The following is a 17,581-nucleotide window of genomic DNA, read 5'->3' on the forward strand; positions in this document are numbered from 1 at the left end:
ATGGTGTTACACACTCATCTTCCTAATTATAAAGGTTCAGACTAACCTGACAAGAACTTGAGACCCACAAAAATTTGGAAGTGTGGCGGCTTAGGTGGTAGCACAGGACTCTGAGTTCAACCCCAGTTACTGCCAAAAAAAAATAAAAATAAAGGGGCTAGGAAGGTGGCTCAGTGGTAGAGCGCTTGCTTTGCATGCATGAGGCCCTGGGTTCGATTCCTCAGCACCACATAAGCAGAAAAATAAGCTGGAAGTGGCACTGTGGCTCAAGTGGTAGAGCTGAAGAGTTGAGGGGCAGCGCCAGGCCCAGCGTTCAGGCCCCAGAACCGGCAAAAAAAAAAAAACCAAAAAACAGCTTTAAATTAGCCAGTCAGTCCCCACCTGAGGGTGCCAGCCCATGTAGAGCCACTGTTGTTAATTATTAGCCACTTAGGTTTCCCTCTCACCATTTTTCACTACTGGAATTCTGATTCTGGTTATAAAAGCAATTCTGTATTAAAAACTCTTCGTTATAAGAATGAAGAATGCCAGAGCAATGTTTAAAACACTTATTTCTCATAGAGTAATTTGGCCTGGACATTCAGTGTTGAGAAGGAAAAACATTCCAAAATGGAAAAACATTTTTGTTTTAGAAAAATCCTTTTTAAAATACTTATCCCAGGGAGATTCGTTTATGCCTTTGGGCCTCATTAGTCTCCAGCCTCAGCTGCTTTTAAGAATGAGCTCTGCATTATCCAGCAATGTTTTTGGCTCCTGGGACTCAGCTCAAGTCTGGTCAGGCCTCCTTGGCTGCAGTTCTTGTCCTACAAACAGATAGCCAGTTGTAGTCTCATGTGTCTGCATTCTATACTTACCTGCTCACAGCATAGCTCCGTCAGCTCCTAAAAATGCATCTAATAGAAGACTTAAAAACATCAATTGCTTTATTTGTATGCAGATAGAACATGGTGGATAATTATATATTATTCACCTTTGTGTAAGTTCATTTAATACTTGAAATTCTTTGTCTCAAAGTGTGTGCCCTGAGAAAGAGTATGTGAACAGTGAGTTTATTCATGGAGAAGGTAGTTTTTACCCCACATCTGGACTTTTGTCTAGCTGGATAGACAGTTCAATACCAGCAGTCCCCTTCATAAAGCAGTCTGCATAGACACCATTGTCTTACTCTCTTTTGAATATTAGCCAACAGAGAGACAAGTGGTCAGTGGCTTAACTCTGGAGCAAGCACATAGTGGTTAAAAGAGAATAGATTAAAAGAGCACATCTAATTATTAGTGAGAATGCTATTCCATTCTAGTCTGTTCTCAGTGGAAATGGACTGCTTATCGTGGCATCTTAGCTTGGGTCTTGTTCACTGTTGTGCACTGAAGACTAGCTCAGTGGCATATTCATGAAACCCTAGGTTCTAGCCTAGAAGTAAAAAACAAAAAGCTAGCTTTTCACTAGAAGGAAATGTTTGTGTTTGGTGGAGTTGACTTTAAGCAAAAGTTGTGAGACAGGATCTACCTCTGTAGCCCAAATGGTCTCAAAGTCACCTCAACTTCCTGAGTCTTGAGGTATAGGTATGCACCACTATACAACAGAAAAATACTTTTTAAATATTACCAAAATGAGCCTGGCACCAGTGTCTCATGTCTGTAATCCTAGCTACTTGGGAGCCTGGGATTGTTGGGATCACAGTTCAAGGTCAGCTTGTGCAGAAAATGTCCCTGAGACCCACTCCTCAAAGCATTGCTGAACACAGGAGTGCACCCTTATTGTCCTAGCTTCCCGCAAGCCTACTAAGTATAGTTGGGCAGGAAGAGTGAGTGTCTGAAAACCAGCAAAAATTAGGACTAGGGAAATGGCTTAGGAAGCTGAAGGTTCTGAGTTCAAGTCCTAATACTACTACCCAAAAAAAATCCCCACCAAAATGAACTAGGTGTCCGAAACAGACAGAGGGGCTAGGTTGAAAGGTGCCAAGGCATAGGGTGAGCATAGGCATCGCAGACTTACTTGTATTTTTTTTTTTTTTTTCCAGTCGTGGGGCCTGAACTCTGGGCCTGGGCGCTGTCCCTCAGCTCAAGGCTAGCGCTCTACCACTTGAGCCATAGCCCCACTTCCGGCTTTTTTCTTTTTGCTTATGTGGTGCTGGGGAATCGAACCCAGGGCCTCAGGCATGCAAGGCAAGCGCTCTACCACTGAGCCAACTTCCCAGCCCCACAGAGACTTATTTGAACTCCAAATTGTACTCTAGAGTGTGATGTATTCCATCATATGGTTTAATGATGACATTGCTGTTAAATAGAGCAAGAGGCAATGGTAAGAACACTCATTTGCACAAGTACTGCAAAAAAGAAAAAATGTATTTGTGCCAGACTATTGAAGTAAAAAAAGTAAAATTTCTCAAGTTTTTCACCCTTTTGGTGGGTTTGAACTCAGTGTCTTGTGCTTGCAAAATGAGTGTCTTATGCCTCCATGCCTCAGATTCTTACATGAATCTCATGCCATGTCCTATTTCCTAGCTCCAGCTTTGCAGCAAAATATTTCCAGAGTTGGGGGTTGAGTAGAGGCTCAGTCTAGATCCCATGATGGCCTTGCATCTGAAGCATGTAAGAGTTAAAGCGGAACAGATTAGGCCTATTTTGAAAAGCCTGGCCTTTTTTGATGTGTGGGGAAATACAGTCTTCAGCCACCCTTTCCATCCCGTGGCTAGGCTGGACCTGGAAGCCTTTCAGATGACCAATTCTCTGGGGAAGCAATTGACTGCTCACTGGCTTCCTGAGTGCTTGATAATGTCCTGCTCCTGTTTTCAGCCAGCCTGGGCTGAGGCCATGATTTGATAATCAGAGATCCTGATTAAATTAAGGAGCCATTTGCTCCTGAATGATGATGTTTATAAAAGGGCTGATGTCCACTCTGCCTACCTTTTCAGAGGTTTAAAAAACATGGTCTTTAAAATCTTGAACAAGTAAAATAATCAGAAGCAATACAAAGTTTGTGCTTCCTTTTCCTTCACTGTTGTGGAAGCATCCTTTGCTTTCCCAGCTGGCACCCTTGGCCTTGCACTTGGAGTTGGCACAGAAAGAAGTAGAAAGTGCCTGTGTGATGAGGCTGTGAACTGCTAATCGGCACTTTGCAAATTAGAATCCGGCTCTCTGGAGCTCCAGGTTATCGATGGTTCGGGTACACTCATGCATGCTCCCACTTGCCTGTCTTTCGGGACGGCAGCTCTTGCTCTAGTCTGTGTGTGGTGTTTTTGCTGCACTCCGCGGTGAGAAATCCTCCTGGGATGTTCAGACACGAAGGGGCTTGAACTCGCCCCCTCGTGTATGGCTGCAGTGAGGGGCTTCGCAAATCTCCGCCCGCCCGCAGCCCATCCTTGTGGGCAGGGAGGTGACATCGGCAGAGGGCGGGCCTGGGACGGCCTGAGCTCAGCTCGCTCAGGCTCAGCTCGCTGAGAGCCGGGGACCTCGCCGAGGTTGCAGTTGGTCGCCAGACCACACCTAGCAGTGAGTGCAGCCGCTGCCTGAGGCCGGAGCTCCGCCAGGGCCTGGGGTGTGCGGACCAGCCTCCAGCACCCGCCGAGCCAGCCCGGGGCCGGGGCCGCGGGGAGTCGTGGAAACGGCCAGGTGAGTGAACTGGGGATGGAGGTCCAGGGTTGGATTCTCACCACCTGAGGTGAAGCGGCCGGGGCCGGGGCTCCGCGCTCGGTGGGAAGGACACGAGCCCGAGAGCAACTTGGCGCTCACGGCCGGCGCCCGGGAGGCCCCAGTCCTGGCTGGGCAGAAGCAGACAGCGGGACCGTAGGGCAGAGGTGGCCAGTCATCCGCCCCGAGGCCTCGGGCCGGGGCAGGGCTTCCGTGGGGCCCGCGGCGGGGCCGGGCGGCCACTGTCCCCCGGGGGCACTGTCCCCCGGGGCCGCCCCGCCAGCGTCCCGCTGTGCGAGCCGGGGCGCCCCAGAAGCCCTCGGCCGCTCAGGGTCTCCCCGGCCCCGCAGGGCGATGCCGGCCTGGACCAGCCTCCACGTGCTGCGGCTGCTGCGGGAGCTGCTGGCCTTCGTGCTGCTCAGCTACACGGTGCTCCTCGGGGCGCTGCTGCTGGCCGGCTGGACCACCTACTTCCTGGTGCTCAAGTGACAGCGCTGCCGCCGCCCGAGCCCCGGCCCGCCCCGGCGCGGCGCGCCCCGGCCCGCCCCGGCGCGCGGCCCCGCTAACCCCGCAACTTCGCTCTCGGCTCGCGGGGCAGACCCGACCCCAGCCCCGTCTCGGCGCGCGCCTCCGCCCAGCGCTCCCCGGCCCCGCCTCGCCTCTCGCGGAGGCTTCGGCCGTTGGACGCCGGGCGCGGCCGTTACAGTCGTTACACTGAGTCCCGCCCCCTCCGTCCCCGCTTGTCCAATCCTAGCCGCATCCTCGGGTGGGGGCGTGCCCATGGGGCCACATCCTCTCAGGTGAAGGAGGCGGTGCCCCTCCCGCCGCTCACGATGCTGCGTCACTTCCGGCGTGTGCGTCCGCCGTCCGCCGTCCGCGGGATGGCGGCTCTGAGGAGTTGGCTGTCGCGGAGCGTAACTACACTGTTCAGGTATGGCTGCGGCGGTGGAGTGGGGCCGGGGTGGGCAGGGCGGGTGACACGAAGTGCGCTGAGGGCGGGCCCGCTGCGCCAGCCTCGCTGCCGCGCCTTCGCCGGGTCGGGACGGCCTCGGTCGGGCTGGGGTCCTTCTTGGTGGCTTCTCCGTGACTCCGGCCGCCTGCCCAGCCCGCTCCCGGTGGCCCGGCCGAGGCGCCCGGGGCCCCGGCCTGGGCTTGCAGCGAAGCCCTGCCTGCCGACGGGAGTGAGGCCGGCGGCGCGGCGCGGCGCGGGAGCGTGGAGCGGCCCGCGGACTTGGCTCAGCCAGTTGGACTTCTGCTTGCAGGTACAGACAGTGTGTCCCTGTGGTGGTGAACTCCAAGAGACGCTGCTTCGCAGAATTGGTAAGACCGTGGCACAAAGCTGTGGTGGCTGGGTTCGGCGTAACCCTGTGTGCCGTGCCTGTTGCTCAGGTAAAGTGCTGCCGCATCACTCCGTGGCTGTTTCCCACCCGTTATGCTATGGGTTTCTACTGCTCCATCATTTCAGAGTTGGGCAGGTGTATTCATATTCACATTTTCATCAATTCTACCACTGTCAGCTTTTGCCCCCAAACTTAGTCCTTCTACCCCTTCTCAGGCTTGTGGGACCAGTAATCAGCACCAGTTGAACAGTGAAGGAAACTTACTCCTGAGGCTAAGAATAGTAGTTCATCAACATTAGGTGTCAGATGATTGTAAAGTAAAATGGCCCAGCTGAAAGGAATTTTTTTTTTTTTCTTCTGGCCAGTGGTGGGGCTTGAACTCAAGGCCTGAGCTTCTTTATGCTCAAGGCTAGCACTATAGCACTTGAGCCACAGTGCTGCTTCTGGTTCTTTCTGTTTATGTGGTACTGAGGAATCAAACCCAGGACTTCATGCATGGCATGCCAGGCAAGCACTCTACCACCACTGAGCCACATTCCCAAGACCAGAAAGGAATTGGGGGGCAGGGGAGGGTCTTGTTGTGGGGCTTGAACTCTAGGCCTGGGTGCTGTGCTGAACTCTTCAACTCAAGGCAAGTGCTCTACTACTTGAGTCACAGTGCCACTTCCAGTTTTCTGGTGGTTAATTGAAGATGAGTCTCATGGACTTTCCCACCCAAGCAGGCTTTGAACTGAGACCCTCAAAGCCTCCTGAATAGCTAGGATTACAGGAGTGAGCTACCGGTGCCAGGCTCTGGAAGGAATTCTTAAATGCAAAGGCCCACGCCTGTTTGAGGAACTTCAAGGGTGCTAATGTGGCTGAGGTGGAATGAAGATGGGGACCCAGGATTAACTGAAAATTGTGTGCTTTGTACAAGGATGCTGTGTGGATCTAGGAAGAATAATAAGAAGTTTGTGCTGTTGTGTGAGTATAAGAAAGTGGCTCAGACTAGGCAGACAGCAGAGGAGATAGGAAGTCAGCCATATGTGGCAAGTAGTTCATGTATATGACATATATAACTTAGATTCCAGAGGCAGCTAAAAGAATGGTGCTACTATTAATTGAGATGGAAAGACATCAGGAGATACCTCAGTGGAGGTGGTTGACATGGAGGCAGCACCTTAATTTAAAAAAAAAGAATTACCAACTATAGAACTTATGGAAAACACAGATAGGGAACCAGCAAGCCCATTCCAGCCAAGTAATTCTGAAATGTTTGTATTTAATAAAATTAACTTCGCAGTGAGTGTTTTCAGTAACTTCTGAGGCTCATGCACAAGCCCCAGAACACTGCCTCATTTTTGTTGTCATCTGCATAATCCTGAGTCTTTAGCTTTCAAACCCTCACTTTAAACATCAGGGCATTTTCAGCAGCAATTGGGATGATTTTTTCTTTCAAAGGACTTTTTTGTACTAGTACTGGGCCATATGACTGAAGCCTCTAGTCCTTGCCCTATAGTGTGCTCCAAAACCCGAGTTGTGTGTTAGAGCTAAAACCTCTTCCTGCATTCCCCCACTCCAGCCACTTTCTTTTTCCTGTGCCCACCAGACTAGATTACTAGGCATCCTTTGTAGACAAAAAGTGTGTTTTTCCCTTCATTGTTCTTGTTATGACGCTGCCTTCCCTATCAGGGCCCACCTCTCTTTAAAAGCCTTTCCTAATTCCCAGTAACAACCATTGTTTTCCTAACCACTTGATGGTTCAGTTGATAAGTTCCATCAAGTTAACCACTTGATGGAAAGTTGATGATAATCTCTGTGGCACTGCCCTGAGTCAGCAGAACATTAGAGAAAGGGTACAGAAGTGAAAAAATAAGGTTTGAGGGCTAGATGTGTGATGTGCTGTGTAACCATTCTGTCACATAACTATTATGAGCTTCCATTTCATCATCTGGAAAAAAACAATATCTGGACTGTGTGAGGATACTAACATTGGAAAAGTAGTTTATGAAAACTTATGACAGAGGTGTCATTTTTTTCCTTCTGTAGCTCTTCAATATAAAGTACCTGATAATTGCCTAGTTGAATGAAATATAAGCCTGATAGGTAAAATTCTTGATTTATTCGTGTACCAAAAGTAGTTGACTGCTGCTTTCAACATGTAGTTTGATGTGAGGGGGTCTACAAGTAGCTCCAAAAACATGGCAGAGCCTATCATAGAGCCATTGGGTTCTTTGTTCCAATAACAATAAGTACTGCACTGGCGCTAGGGGCTCATACCTACTACTCCCAGCTACTCAGACAGCTGATATCTGAATCTGAGGATCGTAGTTTGAAGCCAGCCTGGGCAGGAAAGTCCGTGAGACTCTTATCACCAAATAAACTACTGAGAAAAAGCCAGAAGTGGCGCTGTGGCTCAAGTAGTTGAGTACTAGCTACCTCTGAGCCCAAAGAGGCTCAGGGAGAGCACCCAGGCCCTGAGTTCAAGCTCCAGGACCAGCAAAAAAAAAAAAACAGTAAGTATTCTGTTGACAAGAAAAGAGTCTTGGATGATGGATCATTCATATCACTCTTAAGGTAGTTTTTGGTAGGTTTTTTGTTTTGGTGTTACTGAGGGTTGATCAGGGGCTTACCAGGCAAGTGTAGCACACTTGAATCATGCACCTAGTCCTTTGTGGGGCTTGAAGTCAGAGCCTGGGCACACTCCCTGAGCTCTTTTTTTTTTTTTTTTGGGGTATGGTCGTGGGGCCTGAACTCTGGGCCTGGGCACTGTCCCTCAGCTCTTCACCTCAAGGCTAGCGCTCTACCACTTGAGCCATAGCGCCACTTCCAGCTTTTTTTTTCTACTTATGTGGTGCTGAGGAATCGAACCTAGGTCCTCATGCATGCAAGGCAAGCGCTCTACCACTGAGCCATCTTCCCAGCCCCTCCCTGAGCTTTTTTGCTCAAGGCTAGTGCTCTGCCACCAGCATGAGGGTTCCACTTTCCATTTTCTGGTGGTTAAGTGGAGATTAGAGTTTGACAGACTTTTTTGCCTGGGCTGGCTTTGAACTGTGATCCTCAGGTTTCAGCCTCCCGAGTAGCTAGGATTGATTACAGGTTTTGTTTTTTAATGTAATAGCTGAGGTCAAAGTAAAGAATTCAAATACTGTACTGCTCATTGCAGTCAATTTATCTTCCCATTCTTCCCTATTTCTTTGTGTGTGTATGTATGTACATATCAATACTGAGACTTGAACTCTAGGCCTGTCTCTTGGATTTTTCCACTCAGTACTAGTACTCTACCACACCTCCTTTTCCAATTTTTTGCTAGTTGGAGATGAGGTCCTCACATTTATTTGCCCCAACTGGCTTTGAAACGCAGTTTTTAGGTATCAGCCTCTTCAGTAGCTCTAGGATTTCAGCTGTGAGCCAGCAGCACTATAGTTGTCCACTTACTTTTTTTTTTTTTTTTTTGGTCAATCGTGGGCCCTGAACTCTGGGCCTGGGCGCTGTCCCTCAGCATTTTAGCTCAAGACTAGCACTCTACCACTTGAGCCACAGCACCACTTCCAGCTTTTTCTGTTTATGTGGTGCTGAGGAATCAAACCCAGGTCCTCATTCATACAAGGCAAACGCTCTACCACTGAGCCACCTTCCCAGCCCCTGTCCTTTTTTTTTTTTTTGGTCAGTCGTGGGGCTTGAACTCTGGGCCTGAGCGCTGCCCCTCAACTCAAGGCGAGCACTCTACCACTTGAGCTACAGCACCACTTCCAGTTTTTCTGGTGGTTTATTAGAGATAGGAGTCTCACGGAGTTTCCTGCCCAGGCTGGCTTTGAACCGTGATCCTCAGATCTCAGCCTCCTGAGTAGCTAGGATGACAGGCGTGAGCCACCAGTGCCCAGCTCCATTTACTTTTAAATACAACTTAATCTGTATCAATGTTATGAAGCTTTTCACATTATCACCTCAACCTAGAATTGGGAGTTGCCCGTATATGCCTCTTGGTGGGTTGTAGGCTTGCCATTGCCCCTGTTATATTTGATTGCATTCAGTTCTCTAGTCCTCCATCATCCTCTGCTTGCCTAAAATCTTTGAGGACAGAAAATGTTTTTATATTGCAGTCATGTAACACTGTTAATAAATAAGTTGTAATTTTGTGACTGTTACCATGCTCATTTTATATAAAAATGTAAATATAAAGAATGAAAGTAGTAATAGTGGGGCTGGGAATATGGCCTAGTGGTAGATTGCTTACCTAGTATATATGAAGCCCTGGGTTTGATTCCTCAGTACCACATAAACAAAAACTAAATATAGTACATAAAATTAAAAGAGACGCCCAGGCCCAGAGTTCAAGCCCCACAACCAACAAAAAAAATAAATAAATAAATAAAATTAAAAGAGAAAACATCTAAAGTAATAATAGCACACTCTAGAATTATTTCTCCATACTATCTTTCTTTAAAAAAGAAGTTACCCAAAGAACATAGTACCATTGCAGCATAAAACACTAAAGCAGCATGAGAAATATTTTCTTGGCTGTGCATGGAAAAGTTCTGAGCTATTTAGAAGTTGAGTGACAGTGTTTATGAGAATGTTTCTGTGTCTTTCAGAAATCGGAGCCTCAGTCTCTTAGTAATGAAGCATTAATGAGGAGGGCAGTGTCTTTGGTAACAGATAGCACCTCTACCTTTCTCTCTCAAACCACATATGCATTGATCGAAGCAATCACTGAATATACTAAGGTATGTCCTCTTTTTTTTTGGTCGGTTGTGGGGCTTGAACTCTGGGCTTGGGCGCTGTCCCTGAGCTTCACAGCTTAAGGCAAGTGCTCTAACACTTGAGTCACAGCGCCACTTTCACCTTTTTCAGTTTATGTGGTGCTAAGGAATCGAACCCAGGGCCTCATGCATGCGAGGCAAGCACTCTACCACTGAGCCACCTTCCTAGCCCACATGTCCTCTTTACTAAGTCCTATTTTTTCCCCTTGGGCACTGGAGATCATTCTAGAAATCTTTTTTTTTTTTCCCCAGGCCCAACGTGGGCCTGGGTGCTGTTGCTGGGCCTCTTTGTGCTCAAGGCTAGCGCTCTACCACTTGAGCCACAGCACCACTTCGGGCTTTTTGGCGATAAGAGCCTCACAGACTTTGCTGCCTGGGTTGGCTGTGAACTGCAGTCCTCAGATCTGAGCCTCCTGAGTAGCTAGGATGACAGGCGTGAGCCACCAGCAATAACATAGTGCAGTCCACCTCAGCATGGTTCCCCAGAGATCAAAGGACACAACGCCTACCATCAGGGTTTCCCTGTAAGGACTACTTAAAAATCGTAAGACTTACCTCAAAAAATGTTTTTCTTACTTACCTATATTTTCAGTAGCTTTTTCCTCAAATTTTGTTTGTTGTTCTGGGGTTTGAACTTAGGGCCTTGGACTTTCGTCCCAGAGGGTTAATGGTAAATAACCCACAGAGTATGTGATGGCATGCTGTGCAACAGAGGCTCTACCTCGTTCAGTAAGAGTGCAGTTTCAGTGAGCCACAAAGACTGGAGTCAGTTGGCTGTGGTGGGACTTACACCTTCAAGGTGTAAATGTCACTAACCTTTCTCCTATGTCTCACTTTACCAAGACTTATTTATTCTGTATTTGTAGGCTGTATATACGTTAGTTTCTCTGTACCGGCAATATACAAGTTTGCTTGGGAAAATGAATTCACAGGAGGAAGATGAAGTATGGCAGGTGATTATAGGAGCCAGAGTTGAGGTGAGCAAAAATCCCATTAGTTATTTCTGTATTAGTGGTCCTAGCTTGTTATAGAATTAGGGTATCTAACAACTCTTCCTAATTGTGCTATTTTGAATAAGTCCAGTCAACTGTGCTAAACCTCTTTGTATTGTCTGAAGCTCTTTGCTAAATTTACAGATGACTTCAAAACAACAAGAATACTTAAAGCTAGAAACCACCTGGATGACTGCAGTTGGTCTCTCAGAGATGGCAGCAGAAGCCGCATACCAAACTGGTAGGGACCTTTTTTTTTTTTTTCTTTTTTTCTTTTTTTGCCGGTCCTGAGTCTTGAACTCTGGGCCTGGGAGCTGTCCCTGAGCTCCTTTAAGGATAGCATTCTACCATTTGAGCCACAGTGCCACTTCCAAGGTTGGACTTTTAACATGAAGGACCCTGTTTGACTTAATCTAGCTATAAAATGAGGGCGTTAGATGTTCTCATTCAGGGGTAGGGAACTTTTTTCTGCCAAGGAATTCTTGGCTATTTGTATTTATACAAATTTATCACCCACCTCTCTGTATGGTATTTTCACAATAAAAAAATAAAATTAAAAGCACTTTACTTCAAAGATAAAAAAACAAAAAAAAATCAAATTTATCACCCAGGCACAGAGGGCGAGGCCACTTACAAGTAGCAGGTGTGTCTGTTGCAGATGATTTCAAGGGTCTTAAATGACCAAGAGCTGCACATTCCCCATCCCAAAATTATACCCAGTTTGGCTCTAACTTATAAGGTTTCCTTCAGTATGTTCACTACCACTTGATGGCTTAATAGAAAAAGAGCATCCACAGAAGCGAGGTCACTAATATCTTGAAAAATAAAACTGATTATGTACGAATATTGAAGCAATTCATTTGTTCAAAATCTGTACAACTTAGTAAAAGTCATAGAATGACTTTGGATAATGATTAGAATCCCAGTTGATGGCAAACTAGTATTAAGTCATGGAGTGTTTCTCTTATTTCACGCATTGTGGTAAGTGCTTCACAGGAACTTCTTTTTATTCATATAGTGTACAAGGGCACACAGGCACTTTTAAAATAGGAGCTATTGCTGAGTACCTGTAGTTCACACCTATCATCCTAGGACACTGAAATCTGAGGATCAAGGTTCAAAGCCAGCCAGGGAGGCTCAAATGTCCAATTAAGCAGCCAAAAGCCAGGAGTGGAGCCATGGCTCAAATGTTAAAGAGCAGGTATGAGCAAAAAAGCAGCAGAAGAACACTAGGCCTGAGTTTACACTCTAGTTCTAGCACCAAAAGTTAAACAAATAGCTATTGCTATTCTTCATTCCCACTCCAGTTGAAGAAACTGAACACTTAAGACACCATGGCATGGTGAGTGCCAGACTGAGACTCAGCCAACAAGCTCCTAGTAGCCAGGCTTGCGTTGCTCATCTTTCAGTGCCCCAAGACAGGAAATGCAGTCTTGTGGGGGCTTTTCCCCTGAGGCATATTTTCTTCCAATGGACCCAAAATGAGAGAGAGGGAGAGAGAGAGAGTGTGTAGTTAATTGGAGATAAAAGTATTTTTCTTTTTTTTTTTTTTTTGGTCCAGTCATGGGGCCTGAACTCTGGGCCTGGGCGCTGTCCCTCAGCTCTTCAGCTCAAGGCTAGCGCTCTACCACTTGAGCCACAGCGCCACTTCTGGCTTTTTTTTTTTTTTTCTAATACTTATGTGGTACTGAGGAATCGAAGCCAGGGCCTCAGGCATGCAAGGCAAGCGCTCTACCACTGAGCCACCTTCCCAGCCCCCATAAAAGTATTTAATTTTTCTGTTCAGGCTGGCAGAACCTTGATTCTCCAACTCAGTCTCCTGAATAGCCTGAGCCACTAGTGTCTGGCAGTTGTTTTTTAATTAATGTCCTTTGAGGAAAACCTTAGATTAACATCTTACCTGATTCAACTCAAACTAGGTAGATTTACAGAAATTACAGTTTAAGCCCAAGTTAGTAAGAAATTAAGTTAAACTACTCTTGCTTTCTCATTTCAGGATATTAGACTAGAGTTTGTAGTATTAAATCATAAAAAATGATAGGAAGGTAGGGAATTCTTGTTCTGTTCTGGATTTGTTGTTTTGGATGGGTCCCTGGGCATTGATTATACCTATTAGGTACTCTCGACTTTGAGCTCTCACTTGGATTTTTTACTTAAAGCTAATGTTCTACCACTTGAAACAGTGCCTCCATTTCTGGCTTTTGGCTGATTAATTGAAGTAAGATTCTGCCTAGGTGGGCTTTGAACCTTGATCCTTAGATCTCAACCTTTTGAGTAGCTAGGATTATAAATGTGAGCCACTGAGACCATCAGAAACTGCCTCCACTCATCTAGCAACATTAAGTCAAAAGGAGAAAAGACGGAGGAGGATGTATGAGTACTAGCCAAAGAATGATTCAGAGTGCTCACATTAAAAGTTCTGAAGAAGAAAAATAAAAATAAATGAAAATTCTCAAGAGGGCTGGGAATGTGGCTTAGTGGTAGAATGCTTGCCTACCATGCGTGAAGCCCCAGGTTTGATTCCTCAGTACCACATACACAGAAAGAAAGCTGGAAGTGGGGCTGTGGCTCAAGTGGTAGAGTGCTAGCCTTGAGCATAAAGAGGCTCAGGGACAGTGCCCAGGCCCTGAGGTCAAGCATCAGGACTGGCACAAAAAAAAAAAAAAAGTTATGAAGAGAACCAGACATCAGTGGCTCACATCTGTAATCGTAGCTACTCAGAAGGTTGAAATCCAAGGATCATAGTAGGAAAGTAAGACTCGTTACCTCCAATAAACTGCTCAGAAAAAGCTGGAAGTGGTACTGTGGCTCAAATGGTAGAGCACTAGCCTTGAGCACAAAGAGGCTCAGGAATAGCGCCCAGGCCCTGAGTTCAAGCCCCAGGACCGGCCAAAAAAACCCAAGCAAACAATTCCTACATTACAGAAAGTATATACCAATGTTCAGAAATTGACAGCGGGGGCTGGGAAGGTGGCTCAGTGGTAGAGTGCTCGCCTTGCACGCATGAGGCCCTAGGTTCAATTCCTCAGCACCACATAAGCAGAAAAAACCAGAAGTGGGGCTATGGCTCAAGTGGTAGAGCGCTGGTCTACAGCTGAAGAGCTGGGGGACAGCGCCCAGGCCCAGAGTTCAAGCCTGACAATTGGCATTAAAAAAAAAGAAAGAAAGAAATTGACAGCGGACCTCTATAATGGTGGGGGGCAGCAAAGCATGGATGCCAGACCAGCACTTAAAAAAAACAAACCTAGTTTAGTGTCACTTCTAAATGTAGATGCCTTCAGCACAGTGATGGCTCAACGCAGAAAACTGCCCGTGATTCATGACTTGAGGTTATTTACAGTAGATTAAAAGTCACCATGGCCAGGCACTGGTGGCTCACTCCTGTAATCCCTAGGCTATGCAGGAAGCCAAGATCTGAGGATCATCATTCCCAGCCAGCCTGGACAGGCGTGAATGTCTGTGAGACTCTTATTTCAGATAAGAAAAATAAAAAGTGGAGCTATGAGTGAAGTGGAAGAGCACTAACCTTATGCATAAGTTCAGGAACGGTGCCCAAGCTCTGAGTTCAAGCCCCAGGACTGTTACCCACACCATGTATATGTCCTACTTGGTGTGCTGCTCTATGCCTCTAATCCCCTCACTCAGGAAGCTGAGCCAAGAAGCCGGACTACATAATTAAATCTTTCTCTTTTTTCTTTTCAATTGGTCGTAGGGCTTAAACTCTGGGTCTGGGCACTGTCCCTGAGCTCTTCAGCTCAAGGCATACACTCTACCACTTGAGCCACAGTGCCACTTCCGATTTTCTGGTGGTTCATTGGAAATAAGAGTCTTAGGGACTTTTCCTGTCCAGGCTGACTTTGAACCATGATCCTCAGATCTCAGCCTCCTGAGTAGCTAGAATTACAGGCATGAGCCACCAGCACCTGGCTTCTTTTTTCTTTTTTTAATGGAGAATTGAATTTAGAGGCCGAGGTGTGTCTGAGGAGAAAGAAGGTCCGAGGGTCTGAGAAAAACGAGCCTCAGCGAGGTTCAGATGCTAATCACAGAGCCTTGCTGTCCTCAAGTCCACATGTGCCCTCTGCCCTGTCCTGCTCAGTTTTTGCTCCATTTTTTGGCAGGAGCAGACCAGGCCTCTATAACTGCCAGGAATCACATCCAGCTGGTGAAATCGCAGGTGCAAGAAGTGCGCCAGCTCTCCCAGAAGGCAGAAACCAAGCTGGCAGAAGTGCAGACACAAGAGCTGCATCAGAAGACACAGGAGGTAGGGGACGAGAGGGCCGACCAGGAGCAGGAGGCCTACCTGCGGGAAGATTGAGGGCCCGAGCCAGCTGCCATCTACCCACCCCATGGGGAAAGCAGGGGTGGATGCCATGTACCCAGCATGGGCGCAGCTCTGCACAGAGAAGACACCACTGGTCCTGCACTGGCCGATTAGACCAGAAACCCTGTGAGCTGCGAGTGCCCGGCCCCTTCCCCTGCAGGCTCTGCTTTTCCTGGACCTGGTTCTTAGCCCTGGGGCACTGTACCCTGTTTAACATTGCACACACACCCCAAAAACATCCCACAGCACAGCTGCTCTCTCTGGCTGATCTTACCTCACACCCAAAAGCATTTCATCAGCCTGGGCCAGAGGGGCCTTCCTGTCACCCTCACGTTCCTCAGCTGTTTAGCCTGTTTTTAATCTTGTTCAGATTTTCAAATATGATTTAGTATTTGCTCCCTCCAGAGGGATGAGAGTTGGAGGAAAGGGGGAGCCCATCCAGTTTCCAAGATTTCTCTTTAAGTGTTTCTGTAATACCTTCTTTAATCTGGCCCCACGGCCCTGTGAGACAGCTCAGGTCGAGGCAATGAGTCTGTTAGTAAGGAAGGAATGCGGTGTCACCTGGTGCTTTCAACACGACTTACTCTTAACCCAGGCCTCCCGTCTGCTTGCTTCGAGTTCCTCCACTGCCTCCTGAGGAGGATGCATCCTCCCTCCCACATGAGCAGGGTCTCCCCATGCGTTTCCAGCCGCATTTGCTCCCATTCAATACATGCTAGACAAGTTGGCCAGACTAACGCGTTTTTAATGAGAGCAAGCAAGGTGGGAGGGAGGTTTACAACAGCGTTTCCTGAAGACCTGTGAGGCTCTCACCTTCCGAGTAGTAGATCCACACTGAGTCCATCCGAGTGTTCTCAGCCCACCCCTGAGAGCTGAGGCCCGGGAGCGGCTGCACACGGAAGCCGCTCATCGGTCACCGCTGCCCATGTGGTCCACATCTCCAGGGGGCTGAGGCGGTGCACCAGCAGGAGCCCTTTGTAGAGGCAGGGGTCTGGTGGCTGCCGGATTCCAAATGTCTTGAAGCCAGCGTGGTGCGTGGGGCTCACCCCCGCCTTCCTCAGGCACATTCCCACAAAGACGTCGTCGATGGGGAAGAGTTCGGTCGCCTCAGCGGCTCTGTGGAGCTTTCTCACCGTGGCTCTGGACATCACGTAGCCACCACCCCCTGCGTAGGGTGGGTAGTGGCGGGCCCTGTACATGGAGGGCGGGATGAAGTATTTGACTCGAGTGTTCCTGTTGGGCAAGGCCTGGTGGATGACATCTCCTACCAGGAGGTCCTGGGCTGGGTCCTGGCCATCCAGGAACTCCAGCACATTGGGGACGTGGACAAAGACGTCATCGTCTCCCTTCAGTACGAAGTGGGCCTGGGCGCAGGCAGCCGCCACCCAGCGCTGCAGGTGCAGCTCCTTGAGTGTGAGGTTGAAAAAGTCTTCATCAAAATCCCACTGCAGAATGTCATCGAACTGCCAGCTCTCATAGGCCAGCAGCTGGGCCGGGGGTTCAGGTCCCGCCACCCCGAGGAGGAACACGAGCTTCAGCTGTCGGCCCCTAGCCCAGCTCCCTGCCCGGCCCCACGTGCTGCGGATGGCTGCACGGCGCTCCACCTGACCAGGCTGTGATTTGATGGCTAGAAGCAGGAAGGTATCCTTGGCACACCTGGAAGGCTCCAGCAAAATGCTGAAGTTTCTGCAGTGGCGATAGGTCAAGAAGAGGCGGTGCCGGCTGGGCAGGGCCAGGGCGGCCTTGGCTGCTGTGTGGTTGGGTAAGCAGCGACAGGGGTGGGGGCCAGGGGAAACCCAGAAGGGCTGCAGGGCTTCGGAGCCCCCGGCAGGCACCGCCTCCCTCCTCAGGAGCAGCCAGCTGCTAAACAGCAGAGCCGCAGGGAGCAGTAGCCAGCCCGCGCGCAGCAGCATGTCCACGCCCTGCCGGCCTGCAGGGAGAGACACCTGAGCCCGGCACCCTGCTGGCTTTCAAGGCGGCTATTTATCCTCCATGTATCCTCAGCCACTCCCCTCCCTGGAGAATAGCAAAGCGCACCTGCTCACCACTCTCCCTGCCATCTGCCATCTTCAGGGGCGTGGCTAGGGTCCAGTTTCCTCCCAGATAACTTGCAGATATTTAAGACACCACAAACATTCGCAGCCTTCCCCAGAAAACACGGTAGGCTTGGGCCTGAGGGCTTCACTGGAAATGAACACTAGGGGAACTTTGCTCAAATCCATTCTAACCTGAAAAGCTCTTCAAGTGCAGACGCAAGGTATTGCACAGGGAAGTGGAGCTGTGGCTCAAGCGGCAGAGCACCAGCCTCCAGGGGAGGGGAACAGGCACAAGGCCTTGCCTTTAAGGCCAATATCAGCACACACTGAGCTTAGTGTCCAGCCTCCTGCCAGAGGCAGGGCAGCAGGTGCCATGGCCTCCAAAGAATGCCTCCCCTGGCACACACACACACACCCCTCTGCCCCATCGGTCTGGCGGCTTCCCGGTAGCCCGCCAAACTGATTTGGGGCAAAATCCTAGAAAGCATACCAGGACAGGGGAAAGGAAGTCATCGCATCTC

At 48.8% G+C, this 17,581-nt stretch overlaps 2 protein-coding genes across 3 annotated transcripts; one reads left to right on the forward strand and one right to left on the reverse strand.

The window, feature by feature from the left end:
- Positions 1–4,475: 4,475 nt before the first annotated feature.
- On the forward strand, positions 4,476–15,614 carry Diablo (diablo IAP-binding mitochondrial protein). 2 transcript variants are annotated; one of them, XM_042668962.1, is made up of 6 exons: positions 4,476–4,560; positions 4,892–5,018; positions 9,544–9,675; positions 10,578–10,688; positions 10,848–10,944; positions 14,822–15,614. In XM_042668962.1, exons 1-6 carry the CDS (start codon positions 4,511–4,513, stop codon positions 15,016–15,018), a joined length of 714 nt encoding a protein of 237 aa, XP_042524896.1. In that variant the 5' UTR covers positions 4,476–4,510; the 3' UTR covers positions 15,019–15,614. The 2 variants fall into 2 exon arrangements, with proteins under 2 accessions (XP_042524896.1, XP_042524897.1); XM_042668963.1 differs by lacking the exon at positions 10,578–10,688.
- A 264-nt stretch (positions 15,615–15,878) lies between these two features.
- Positions 15,879–17,091, reverse strand: B3gnt4 (UDP-GlcNAc:betaGal beta-1,3-N-acetylglucosaminyltransferase 4). Its single transcript, XM_042668945.1, has 2 exons — positions 17,070–17,091; positions 15,879–16,954 (listed from the first exon to the last, which is right to left on the reverse strand). The coding sequence occupies exons 1-2, from the start codon at positions 17,089–17,091 to the stop codon at positions 15,879–15,881; spliced, it is 1,098 nt and encodes a 365-aa protein (XP_042524879.1).
- Between the last annotated feature and the right edge of the window lie 490 nt (positions 17,092–17,581).

This window comes from Dipodomys spectabilis, unplaced genomic scaffold (assembly GCF_019054845.1).
Source record: "Dipodomys spectabilis isolate Male_0828 unplaced genomic scaffold, ASM1905484v1 ptg000480l, whole genome shotgun sequence".
Taxonomy (NCBI): Eukaryota; Metazoa; Chordata; class Mammalia; order Rodentia; family Heteromyidae; genus Dipodomys; species Dipodomys spectabilis.

Bases quoted from the DNA above. Each gene is read 5' to 3' on its own strand.
- B3gnt4 (XM_042668945.1), bottom strand. From the start codon at position 17,091: ATGGCAGATGGCAGGGAGAGTG. The intron at 16,955-17,069 runs GTGAGCAGGTGC...CTCTCCCTGCAG, and splicing joins GGCAGATGGCAGGGAGAGTG to GCCGGCAGGGCGTGGACATG.
- Diablo (XM_042668962.1), top strand. From the start codon at position 4,511: ATGGCGGCTCTGAGGAGTTGGCTGTCGCGGAGCGTAACTACACTGTTC. The intron at 10,689-10,847 runs GTGAGCAAAAAT...CTAAATTTACAG, and splicing joins TTATAGGAGCCAGAGTTGAG to ATGACTTCAAAACAACAAGA. The intron at 10,945-14,821 runs GTAGGGACCTTT...ATTTTTTGGCAG, and splicing joins AGAAGCCGCATACCAAACTG to GAGCAGACCAGGCCTCTATA.